The 13509-nt window shown below is 35.7% G+C and overlaps 1 protein-coding gene across 1 annotated transcript in view; it reads right to left on the bottom strand.

Moving 5' to 3' along the window:
* The window catches only part of KCNU1 (potassium calcium-activated channel subfamily U member 1), a 170300-nt gene extending 157076 nt beyond the window's left edge, over positions 1-13224 (bottom strand). Inside the window, 3 exon segments of the mRNA XM_037831539.1 lie at positions 9645-9764; positions 12745-12958; positions 13043-13224. Coding sequence (XP_037687467.1) covers positions 9645-9764; positions 12745-12958; positions 13043-13224 — 516 coding nt within the window.
* Between the last annotated feature and the right edge of the window lie 285 nt (positions 13225-13509).

Here is a 13509-nt window from a genome sequence, read left to right as displayed (position 1 = left end):
TTTTAAAAAAATAGCACCTGGGTTTTCTCAGAACAACACAAACGTTAAACTCCCCAAACTAGCACAGAATTATGTGACAAACATCCTCTTTGGAAAGTCCCTACTAAGACACTCGGCCCTGAAAAGCCAATGAAACGTCTAGTTAAGCATATCTGGCTTCAGTTGAAAATAAAGGCTCACTTACCCTTAACCCACTCCTCTAAGAGTAGCAGGTCCCTGCTTAATCAACAGAACCTAGCCAACTTTCTTATTTCTATTTATGAAAATGCCTGCTAACTCCCTGGCCTCCAAATTGCTTTTGCTTTTGCAAGTGAACGGTTTCCTTGCTGCAACAAGCCTGGGGTCCTGAATAAAATTCTGTAAACTGTAACCTGACTCTGATTTGTGTTTGATACCTGTCATTCTGCCTCTCAAGTAAAATAAGGAACTAGGACTGTATGGAGCTCCTAATTGTCTACTAACACCCATTCTCCCCTCCCATTTGCTTGTTTAAGCCAATGATAATTTGATATTCTGTTATGCAGCAAAACTCATTAACTATCACAAAGACCAGTAAAACTGGTCAGCAGAAATTGAGAAATAAAGGGATTTTTTTTTGCATTTAAGTACAGACTTTGTTGTTCTTATTTTAATGATTTTTATACTCACTTTAATGCAATTTTATTGAGATATATTCGTATACCATATAATCCATCCAAAGTATACAATCTATGGCTCACAGTATTATCATATAGTTGTGTATTAATCACCACAGTCAATTTTAGAACATTTTCATTACTCCAAAATAAAGAAAAAATAAAATAAAAAAGAACACTCACAACATCCCATGCCTCTTATCCCCCCATTCTCTCTGTATATTTTTTTCTTTATTTTGTTACTCATCTGCCCATACACTGGATAGAGGGAGTGATGTCACAAAGTTTTCACAATCACATGGTCACATAATAAATGCTATATAATTATACAATCACCATCAAAAATCCAGTCTACTAGATTACAGTTCAACATATTCATATATTTCCTTCTAGCTATTCTAATAACCTAGAAACTAAAAAGGAATACCTACATAATGCATAAGAATAATCTCCAGAATTCCTTCTCAATTCTATTTGAAATCTCTTGATCAGTAAAACTTTATTTTGTTTCATTTCTCTTCCCCGTTTTGGTCAAAAAGGCTTTCTCAATCCCATGATGCCAGGTCCAGGTTCATACCTGGGAGTCAAGTCCCTTGTTGTCGGGGAGACTTCCCTGCCTTGGAGTCATGTCCCACATAGCGGGGAAGGGCAATGAGTTCACTTGCAGAGCTGGCTTAGAGAGAGAGGCCACATCTGAGCAACAAAAGATGTTCTCTAGGGGTGACTCTTAGGCCCAATTATAAATAGGCTCAGCCTGTACTTTGCAGGAATGTTTCTTAAGGGCAAGCACTAAGATCAAGGGCTTGACTTATTAAATTGAGAGTCCCTAATGTTTGTGAGAAAATCAGAAACTCCCCAGGTGTGGAAATATATTTCCACAATTTTCCCCAGTCCCTTAAAAGGATTTGCAAATACTTCTTTGTTTTCTGCCCAAAATACTCTGGGATGTATCAGGGTATTACATTAACCTGTACAGAATAACAAGACCTCATTCCCTATTCTAGGTTCCATTTAATTATGTTGTTTAAATAAACTGACCATACAGGTTAAATTAGATAGTGTGCCAGAAAGAATATAAATTTTGTACTAAATAAGCATCTCTTAAATATCAGTTAGAACTCAGGACTAACTGCTGTAAGAGCTTACAATCTACAAACTTTTTACAAGCCTCATTGAACACTCCTCACTCCTACCTCAAGGATTGCCCAATCTCTGTCCACATTCTATGCTTTCAAATTCAATTCTCAGCACTTTTTCATTATAGTAATTTTATATTAGTGAGGCCTGACAATATTTGTCCTTTTGTTTATGGCTTATTTCACTCAACATGATGTCCTCAAATTTAATTCACATGGTTGCATGCCTCACAACTTCATCCCTTCTTGCAACCATTCAATATTCCACAGTTCACCTAAAGGGATTCTTAAATCAATAAAAGAGCAAGAATCCAGCTACATGACACTTGCAAGAGATATACTTAAGAGGAAATGAGACAGAAATGTTGAAAGAGAACTGAATCAAAGATATAAGTAGAAGTAAAAAGAAAGCAGGAGAGTTAATGTTAGCCCCTAAATACTATATCCTGAAAATTTTCAATCAAAAAAAACTCTAAACGTGACAAAAAGGGATATTTCATATTGATAAATGGTACAATCAACCAAGATGTAATAGGTAATTTTATATACTGATTGACATCATCTAGGACTACACAATTTAGAATCCACTGGAAATCTGAGAAACATTCAAAAAACCTAAAATATCATAAATGAAGATTTTGACATGCCCCTTCCAAGTAGTCAGCAAATAAATATATGAAAAAATATAAAATAAATATTGCTTCTGTATCCAACAGATAATACATACTTTCAAAAGTCCACGTAATAGCAATAAAAATTGATTATGTCTTAGACAACAAAGAATTTCTCCATAGATTCCATAAAGTAGAAGTCATAAAGGCAGTGAAATTCTTGGACCATAAATTTCTACCCAAGTAGATAAGATAGCCACTCTACCCTCTGTTAAACCCCTGGGAAAATAAAAGCATACAAAATTCCCCTATATATATCAAGTTCCAAATAAGAAATCAAAATTGAAATTTAAAGCAATTAAAATTAAAGAAAAATTAAGCATTAGTAAAAGTAAGAACATTACTTATCAAAATGTATGAGAAACAGCCAAAGAAGTACTTAGAAAATTTTTATAAATCAAACTCAAGCTAAGCAAACAAAACACACTAGTTAAATAAAAAAAGAGGATATTGAAATTAAGAAGGACAAATGATTATAAACAATTATATATTTATATATCTAAAATATGAAACACATATCAATTATAAATGCACACATACAGGCATACATTTATGTATACATGTATGGGGACTTATAAGTAACCTAATTTTTCATAAACTTAATTACATATACAAATTTCCAACAAGGTTAAATGAGAGGAAAAGGAGGGACATGGTCACTTATGAGAGGAGAAGAAGGGTGTAAATTAGGAATAGAGAGAGGGGAAAAATGTTTTCAGTTACCAAATGTGGAATATAATCTTTGGCCAATCAGGGAGACTTTCAAGGTTACATTCTTCCTAATACAGTAGCTCCTTTTCCTTGAAAAAACATCCTATGTCTTTGAAAACAATCACTGAAAACCGAGTTGGCTATATTATTTATTGTCTCAAAACAAATATTTTTAAGAAGGACAGAGACTATCAACAATTACACAGATCTTGGCATATGGTCATCCTAATTACAGCATATAATGTCATGTTGATTCAGTAACTGCTGCTTAACACTTCTAACAATAAAAATGGAATAAAGAGATGGTGGAACATTTGAAATCTCTATGAAGATGCAAAGAACTAAAAGGGATCTAAATTTCCTGAGACCATATGCCTCTAAGTATTTTAAAAAGTTTCTTCTGAATTGAATTATCATTAAAATTGTTATTAAGACACAATTGATCAAAACAAATTAAATATATTACCAACTAATAATTATTAAACATGAAAAGTAAAATTTCATAGAGAATGCATCCAAGAGATGGATTTTTTTTTTTTGTTAATATATGTATCTATGGATATTACTTATTGCTAGAATGGCACAGTGTTCAGTATCAATGTTAGTCATTTTATATGTTTACAGATACAAGCACTGGGATACCATGTTTACAAAAATATTAACAGTTAATACTTTAATATGCTAATTATGTGCTAGGCTTATATAATATATGTTTTGCACATATTAACTCTTAAAATCATTAAAATTTTAATTCATTCTCATTTTATTAATCATCAAAATAAATCATCTGTGCATCCTGAAGACACAGGATCAGTGAACCAACCTGAATTTGGATCTAACTTTGCCTCCAACTGGCCCCTTTAACCATTCACTTTAACACTCTCCATAAAGAGCTGTCACAAGGAATAACATACTTTATGATTTCAAAATTTAGACTTTATAGATACAACTTATAGGAGGAGAAAGAATTGTCTGAAGTGGCCCAAACATCTAAGGAAAATATATCTGACAATATTGTTACTGAGAATTTGAGAGATTTGAAAAAAGAAAATTAGAGCATTGGTTTGCCTCTGTGGACAGGGGTAAGGAAGTAACATATATTTTCCTAATATGTAACCTTCATACTGTTTTCGTTTCCTAGGCTCCTCAAGCAAATACCGTGAAATGAGTTGGCTTGAACAATGGGAATTTATTAGCTTATGGTTTTGAAGCTAAAAGAAAGTCCAAGTGAAGTCATCATCGAGGCGATGCTTTCTCCCTGTAGACTGTGGTGTGGGGCTGGCTGCCAACCATTCTTGGCTCCTTTGCCACATGGCAAGGCACATGGAAACATCTCCTGGTTTCTCCCTTGTCTTCCAGGTTTCGTTGATTTCAGCTTCTTGCTTCTTGACTTTTCTTTTTGTCTGAATTTCATTCTCTTGTAAAGGACTCCAGCAGTAGGATTAAGTCCCATCCTGATTGAGGTAGACACACCTTAACTGAAGTAGTCTCATCCAAATGTCCTACTTACAATGGGTTCTCACCCACAGGAATGGGTTAACTTTAAGTCATGTTTTCTTGAGGTACATAGAGCCTCAAACCATCACAGATACTATTTGAATTTTGTACCATTTGTATATATCTTCTATTTAAAAAGATAATTATATTTAAATAACCTGTATGAACATTCTGTGGTATTTCCTACTAGTTCCTTCCTTATTCATATGATAAAAATCTCTAAACTAAAACATAATCTCATACTATATCAAAATAAGTTCTTGATGGATTAAATGTGGAGCATGAAATCATGAAATGAGGCAAAAAAAAAATGTAGATGAACAAACAACTCCTCTCAGGGTGGTAGAAATTGGTTTTTCCATGCATAAACAATGGATATTAAGAAACTGACCTCTCCTAGTATGTTCTTCTATATTTTAATTTTTCACCTAGAAACAGCATTACATTGGAAAATTGAGCAAAAAATAAAAACTGCAAGAATTTTTAGAATATTTAATAAATTTCCTGAACATTATTTCTGAAATATTTTCATTTACAAATGAATGGTAATGCCTCTTTTGTCCATCATTTAATTGTTCTGTGGTCTAAGGTTGACAACTGCTGCTGTCACTAAGGGCTTATTTATTTACAGAAAGGATTACACATTTGTAGAGAGGATTTAAGGCTGAATACAAAGACATCAAATGCTAGATTATCTGAAAAAACTGGAGCCAGAGAAGACAATAAAACCGAATTGGACATAAAAGATGCCTAGAATGATGCCAAAAATAGATACACTCTCTAAAGGTAAGCCATAAATCTGGTTCTCAACAAATGTTCTGGCCAAGAAAACAAAACAGAAACACAGTCAGTTACACAAATCATAGCATCCAAAAAATAAGAATAATAAGAAGAAAGAAGTAAAGAACAGAATAATTTCTCAGAAGTAGGATTATGATTGGAATGAAAGTCAGAAGAAAATTTCTTCAACCAGTTCTTATGAAAAAACACCACGTGATATGCTAAAAGAAACCTACAGATTTGCTACAGAGTTGCTCAGTTCATTGCATGTTCAAACTAGAAGAATCTCTAATTGGCATCCTGTTTCCAAGAGAATCTTTTCTTTCCATTTGATTGTTAAACTCCTCTTCGACCTTCTCTTTCTTTCCTCCTTCTCCTAGTCATTTCTTCCTCCCCTTCCTTTTCTTGTTTTTCTTACAGGGGAGGTTTGTCCATGTATTTGCCCCCAATGTGATCAGGACATTAGTCTGTAGATTTCTCTTTTTGTTTGCTCTCCTGTGGGTTTTTATATAGTTACTTTGACTTCATTGAAAAATAAAACTAATTGCTTTCTTTGATTCCTTTTCTATGCTCTGGAATTGTTAAAATAATATTGGAGATAATCTACTCCTTGAAGATTTCGTAGACTTCATCTTGAAATTGATGAGTTTTCTCAAAGCAGGAGGGTGCCTGAAGGGTGATGATGATGATGAGATACAACTCTTAGACCACTTCCCTTTTACTTCTAGATATTGGTTCCAAGCTTTCTTTCCCTTAAGGTCAGTTTTAGTAATTTACAAGGTCCTAAGGAATCATCCAGATTTTCAAGTTTAATTGCTTTTACATCTTTCAATTTCGTTTTTATTTGAACTTATTTCCTTATTCTGATATCCTATTTTATATATTGTAAGTTTTCCCTTTTTTCCTTCTTTTGGCCAGTGAACAATTTCTCTATCTTATTGTTTGTTGCAAATAATCACCTGTTTTATAATTCATTAATTTCTTGGTTAATCTTTGTTAATTTATTCTGCTTAGGTTAAATCTGTTTTCTTTCTCTAACTCTATGAGTTTGATACTTAATTCATTTATATTATTTCTTGTTTATAAAAATAAGTATATAATGCTATGCATGAAACTCAGAGCAGCTTCATTCAGTCTTATAGGAGCAAGGAATATATGTGGCATTTACCTTACCTTTACTCTATAAATATTGTGTAATTCCCATTTTGATTTCTTTCTGACTCAGTAGTCATTTAAGGGAGTTTTGTTGTTTTTTTTTAATGTTCAGGTGCAAAGGTCTTTGTTTTCAATTACTTTATTTTCTGCTTATTTATTACTTTCTCATGTTACTTAATCTTGTTAACATTATCTGTATTTCATATGTTATAATTGGGATTGTTTTTGGTGCTCTAGTATATGCTAATTTTTCACAACTTGTCCATAGACACTTGGAAGTTAAATTTCTGGATACAAGGAATGGAGCTCAATAATTTCAATCAGCTCCTTATATATTAAGCTACTTTGGTCTTTATGCTTATTATTATTATTTTTCTATATATTCAGTATGTCTTGATCTGAAATAAGTATACTAAAATCTCCTCGTACTAATGTGTTTTTTCTATTTCTACCTTTATTTTTTGTAATTTTCCATTTATTAATTATCTTGAAGTTGTATTTCTGGTATTGCGATATTCATGTCATTATAGCTTGGTTGACATTTGTCACATTCATCAGAAAAGTTACTTGGCTTCATTTAACATTTTTATCCTGAATTCAAACCTACCTGATATTAAAATTATGCTCCCAATTCCTATTGTCATTTGCCTGGTATGCCTTTGACAATTCCTTTATTTTCAACCTTTAGTGCCTTTTGAATTCTAAAATATGTTTGGACCATGTCAACCCCGTGCTTGAAAGCCCTCGGTGATTTCCCTTTGCATTGGCATAAAGTTATTCCGTTAGAAAAACCTGCCTCCTCGCTGTGAAGGGCAAGGCGTGGTGGTTCTCCAGTGCCTTCTCACCCATCGCTCTCCCCTGCTCTTCTGCCCTTAGCACGTGGATCTCTTTTAGGTACTTGCAGTAACCTGAGCTCTGCACGGCTACCAAGTTCTTTCCTCTATCTGGTTCCCCCATTCCTTTAGTTTCTGCTTGTTTAATTTCTGTTTTTTCCTGTCTCAATTCAGAGCTCACCATTTCAGAGAGGTCTTCTCTATCTGATCACAGTACCTAAAGTTGATACTCCATAACCCCTCATGCCCCCAAGTTGCAGACCCATCACCCATCTTTCTATCTTAGCATTGTTCCTATCTGAATTGACCTTATTTATTTATAGACATATTTGTGCTCTCTGCTCCACTAGTGCAGGGCATGTGCAGCACCCTGTCCCCTAAGCACAACACCACATCCTATAAGGGCAAGGCACATGCAGCACCCCAACCCCTAAGTGCAGCACCCCACCCCCTAAGACTCTCCTCTGTAGTTTTCACCAGGGGATCATCACTGCCTAAAAGAGTATACCTTGCATGTAGTGGGCCAACAGTAAGTATCTGATTACAGAAGGAAGGAAGGAAGGAAATTAGAAAGGAAGGAAGAAGGAAGGAGATAGAAGGAAGGAAATCTGTAAACCATTTTGTTCTTTTCTCACCCTTTTGTTAAAAAAAAAAACAAATAAACAAAAAAGACGCTTGTTTTGGGCTGGGCTCCTACTGAGAGAGTCTTAGTGTTACCTCATGATGCTGGAGTTACTCTAATCTAACCTTTATTTCATGTTTCCTGGCTTTCAAACTACGTAACTCTCTGCTGTAACAAATTAAAAGAACAAGCCTTCCATCATGAAAGAAGCAATTGGTTCATAATCAATGAGCATCCCACAAACTACACTCCAAAGTACAATGCCATATGGTATATGGATTTATTATAATGTGGTATGGATGTTATACACTCACTTCTGCCTCACCCCGACTCCCTCTAATATTGTACTCCCAGTGTTATCCTCACACAAACAAACATGATTTGAGCAGTTAGTGATCCTAACAAAGAAATCCCTGATGTAGTCAAAGAGAATCATGCTATCCTTCTCCACCAGGTCATGCTCACAGGGAATTCAGGGGAAGAGATCAAGATTAAATGTCGCTACCTCCGAGTCCCCATCTCGCTGTGTCTCCCGTTCTCCATCCGTTATCCAGGCAGAAAAGGGAGAGGCACATTCCCAGAGGATATAACATTCCCCACAGCTTTTACAAAAGCATTTTTACTTACACACTCGCAAGCAAGCTTTAAAATTTAATCTATACTGAATGAAATCAGATTAACTAGAAAAGAGCTATGTTTTTGCTAATTTCAGGAAGCAGAAGCAGAGGACAAGCTCTAGCTCAGCACATCTACTTCCACCACACGCCATCTGATGGCAGCCTACCCCACGCTGCAGATTCCAGCTTTTGTTATGTTTCAAGTCAAGCAATGTTACCGAAACAATGGTCAGTGCATTGTTCATTTGGAGGGCATCTGCTATTTCCAGACAATGGGATACAAATATTTTCGTGACATAATCTGTTCTCTCCAGGACCTCACAGTGAACTGGGGAGAGACAGGCATATGCACAGATAATTTCAGTAACATATGGAAAGTATTCAGTGGCCATTACAGAAGCTTAGAGGAGGGGCTCTTAGCCAAAAATGGAGTTATGGTAAGATTTCTACAAGGAAATGATGCCTAAATGGAGTTTTAATAAGCCAGAGATACCTAGGGAAAAAACGGGAAATGAAAAATGTCATGGAGGGGCAAAAAAACGAGTTTGTATAATGAAGAAAAGAGGTGAGTGGCATCAAAGGAGGGAAAATAGCTCCAAATATCTGGACAGATTAATTCATTCACCATCAGATTCCTTGGCTCATCTCTTCTGTACCAGACACCCATCTAAATACAGGAAGAACAAAATATACAAAACCTCTGCCCCAACGAACTTACTTTCCAGTGGAGAGGATGACAATAAATATATAATATCAGGTCAAGTAATTATACTCTCTCTAAAGAAAAGCAAAGCATGATAACAGACAGAAAGTGGTCCATACAGGGAGAAGGGGATTGGAAGGTAGTGATTATTTTAGAGAAGGTTGCCATGGAACCCCAGATGATAAAACTCCAGATGATATCTGGATGATAAAATTCTGTGCACTGACCACAATGACTCTCCTGGCCAAAGTTAGTTAGCAAGCTAGCAATGAAAATTGACTTACCAGCACCTGCCCGACAAAGGTCTGTGCCGAGAGCAACATTTCTATACGGTCACGAAAGACTCCTTGGAAGTGGAATCTTTTTAAAGGTTTTTTCGAGGTTTTCTTTTGCAAGAATAGTTCCTAGAAGCAAGAGATGAATTGAGAGGAGGTGGATCTCATGAAAGAATCTGTTTTATTTATGTTGACGGAGACTGCTGCTGTGGTGTCAGCCAGCAATCACTCCCACCCTAGTCCAACCCAGGAATCCCAGATTTGCTTCTAAAGTATTTCATAAAATGAATTTTACCAGGTTTGCATTTTTCTGCACAGCGTTCTGATTCCAACTATGTGGACTTCATCCATGACTTCCTCACATATGCTCAGTCCCAGACCCTACAAACTGACATTGTTTTAATCACCAGGATTGGGGGCAGCACGCTTCTTTCTTCTTGGGTAATAGGCGTCTTAACATTTTCTATCAAGATGCGCAGATGAATAAAAAGATGGCAAACTGACTTTTAGGTGATTCAGTATCTCCTTTGTTAAGAGGGAAAGAAGGAGGAAGAAATTTTATCTGGTATTGTCATATCCTCTTGAAATTATAATCCTCCCTCACATTTACAAAAAGTCTTTATTTATATTATTAAATCAGAAATTTATAACAATACCATGAGGTAGACAAAGAAATTAAGTGACTTCCCAAGATCAGTCTCATATGACAAGGACAAAGTCACTAACTAGGACTGACTTACCCAAGCTGAATGGGCCCTTTGCCTTTTGAAAAGCTGTTTTAATATGGATCCCAAGTTTGGAAATGATGTAATTTTTACACTCATATTTTGTTAATGATAGGAAGAGAAGACTCATTAAATGACTCTTTGATAAGTGTTCATATCCTGATCAATGATTTGGCCTCTGATTTGTGTTACTCATCATATGCATTATTGAGTTGTTGCCTGAGAATTTTTTATTGAAATAGTCAATATGACCCTAACATGGAACACTTTTTTATTATAAAAATTGGAGGTGCCTTCTGTGGGACAACAAATTGGCCCTAAGACAAAATAAAATTGTATTTATGAATGTAGTAAATCTTTTTTTAATCATATTTTTTATTGTAGAGTATAACATATATACATAGAAGTTATAACTTTCCAAGTGCAATTTAACAAGTAGAGAGCAAATTTACTCTCCAAAAGCAATTTAGCAAGTGCAAATTTCAAAGAATACTATTCCACAGAATTTCAAAGAATTTCAAAAATTCAAAGAATTTCAAGAATTCCACAGCATTTCAAAGAATATTATTCCACAAAGAATATTGTTCCACAGTTTCAGTTACTTCTTTATTGTGAAATAGAACATATATACAAAAAGATAATATTTTTCAAACTATGATTTAACAAGTAATTATATAGGAAATTTCCAAATTCGTTCTATAGCTGCTTGTTAAATTGTAATTTGAAAACTATCACCTTTGTGTAGTAAATCTTTTAAAAATGTACATGAACAAGGAAAATTCTGTTTCTCCAAATAAATTTTTTTAAAGAACTTTTCACAGTACCTAGATTTATGACATATTTGCATTTGGCCAACTTTCCCAAAGACTTGGAGAAAACTGTAGCAATCTCAATTTAATTAAATATAACAACTTTCTGAGAAGCCATTCAGCTTCCTTCAAGCTCTCCTTGAGATTGGAAAGCAGAGTAGTATAGTGTTCTGGTTGTCCAGAACCCTTTTCTTAACATTTTGTAACGTTTACTGGCTATATGAAATTAAAAGTCAATAGGGCTGACGAACAGACATGGATTACACCTTAAGTAACAAACGAAAAACATGGCAAACATGATGGACAAAAGTGGTCTCATATTTCTGGAATCACACAAAAATGAATATAATGGGGAAGAAGTCACATTTTCTGTAGCAGAAGAATAAGGAGATTTAAAAAAATCAACAAATTCAGTTGTGCATTAAATTGATAAAAGAAAGGGTGAAAGCAAATGGCTACCCATTTGTTTACTTTGGCAGTGTTGTTAAATCAGTACCAGAATAATCTTCTGGAAGTGTTTTCCTAGAAATAATTATTAATAGAGTGAACTCATTTAGCAGCAAAATCTATGAGCTTCAATATTGGGGATTTTTTTTTTAAATATGGAAACCTGAATCCCATCTTATTGCCATCTTATTAAGATTATTGCCAATAATCTTAAAAAAAGCAAACTAGTTATTATAAATTCTATTATTTTATGTCAATGTTTAGGGTTAAAAAGAATGTTTGGAACAAATTTTCAATATTAGTTATGATAAATCACACTTAAATATGTCTTCTGCTGTGTAAATTAATATAATCCATGAGAGAAGAAAACAAAGTTTGGAAAACAAAAATGGAGACAAACCAGCCATGTGTACACAAGGCATGATAAAGCTCTGACTTCAACTAGTGGCCATGGTGTATTATTTGAGAGTTTTATTTCAAGCTCTTAATCAAGTCTTATCTGGCTAAGAGATCATTATTCTCTTCATCCTCACTGATCAGATGTTCTTAACAATACTAACCCTTGCAATGCTCACTGGTGACGTTGCAGTATGAATGTATATTTGCATTTGTGGTTGGGTGGCTGGTGCACTGGTACATGGATGCCAGTGTGTAGGCATCAGCATGTTGTGCTTTCATGGTTTTCCTGTGATATAGGCAAGTGCAGATGCATCGTGCATAACGAGCTATGAAAAGTAAGAATGAAATTGATATCTTGCTCCCTTTCACTTCCCTCATAGGACAGACAACAATTGCCATTTTAAAATTCAAAATAGAGGTGCAGACATAATATCCGTGGATGGGGTTCTCAGAACAGTGACCTCTGTTCCCGTTTGTTATCATGAAACCTTGTTCCTATGAGTAGGGGTGAAAGAGGAGGCCTGGCCTGGACCTGGGGGCTCTGGAATGGAGGCCTGGGATCCTGTTTACCACCCAAGCTGAGCCAACCTCTTCCTGAGGCCCCAGATTGGAGCTGGCTTCTGCTAGCCCACGAAAACCGAGTGAGGCCCAACTTGTTTTTCAAACACAAACGCATGCCAAACCTCTCTCTGATCTTCACACAGTGGGGTCCCAAATATGGAAACTGACCAACAGAATTCCTGTTCCTTCGAAGTTTTGACATTTTTCAAAGTGCATCCAGAGTATCCTGAAAAGGTATAAGATGAGGAGTCCACTGAAAAAGGTCACGAAGGAGGAGAGAATAAACGCAGCTTGGATTTCGGATGGGCAGGGCATTTTTCCCAATCCTTTCCCAATTTCTTTCTGTGGCTGAGCTCAGAACACGAGAAGTGGAATGGCTGGGCTTTTGTGATGTCGTGATCACCCGTAACGATTCCGGGAGTTAGAGCTCGTTGCATTGCAGGGTCCTAACCTGGGGTGTACTGACCTGTGGTTGCAGCAACAAGGACCTCCTAGCTGTCCCTGTGCTGACTCATGAGTGACAAACCAATGAGCAGAAGTAGAAGGCTGGGGTCCACAACACAGGTGGTCGGAAGATGAGAGCTCCAGATCTGAATCTGTGGCTGACTTTCTCTGTGAACTTGAGGAAATCATATCCTCTGTGGCCATGGCCAGCTGGCTGTCTATCTGGTTTCCTCAGTCAGATGACTTCGGAACGACTATTTTTAATTAAATTGCACTCAGCGCTCTGTGTGTCAGCGCATTGTTTCTTCACCTGAGAAGATGTCATGGTCCCAGTAATCTTGGAAGGACAGATGAGAGAAGTACTACAAGATTTCTCTTAATCCTTTAAAAAAAGACATACTATAGGTTGCAAGTATTGCAGAAGGCAATTTTACTCATGTATCATTGGTCAACTGGTATGTGGCATATGATCTGTCTTCTGATCTCTTC

This window comes from Choloepus didactylus, chromosome 3, assembly GCF_015220235.1.
Source record: "Choloepus didactylus isolate mChoDid1 chromosome 3, mChoDid1.pri, whole genome shotgun sequence".
In the NCBI taxonomy this organism is placed as follows: Eukaryota; Metazoa; Chordata; class Mammalia; order Pilosa; family Megalonychidae; genus Choloepus; species Choloepus didactylus.
The sequence above is the reverse complement of the archived record's forward strand: the minus strand, read 5'-3'. Positions and strand labels throughout refer to the sequence as shown.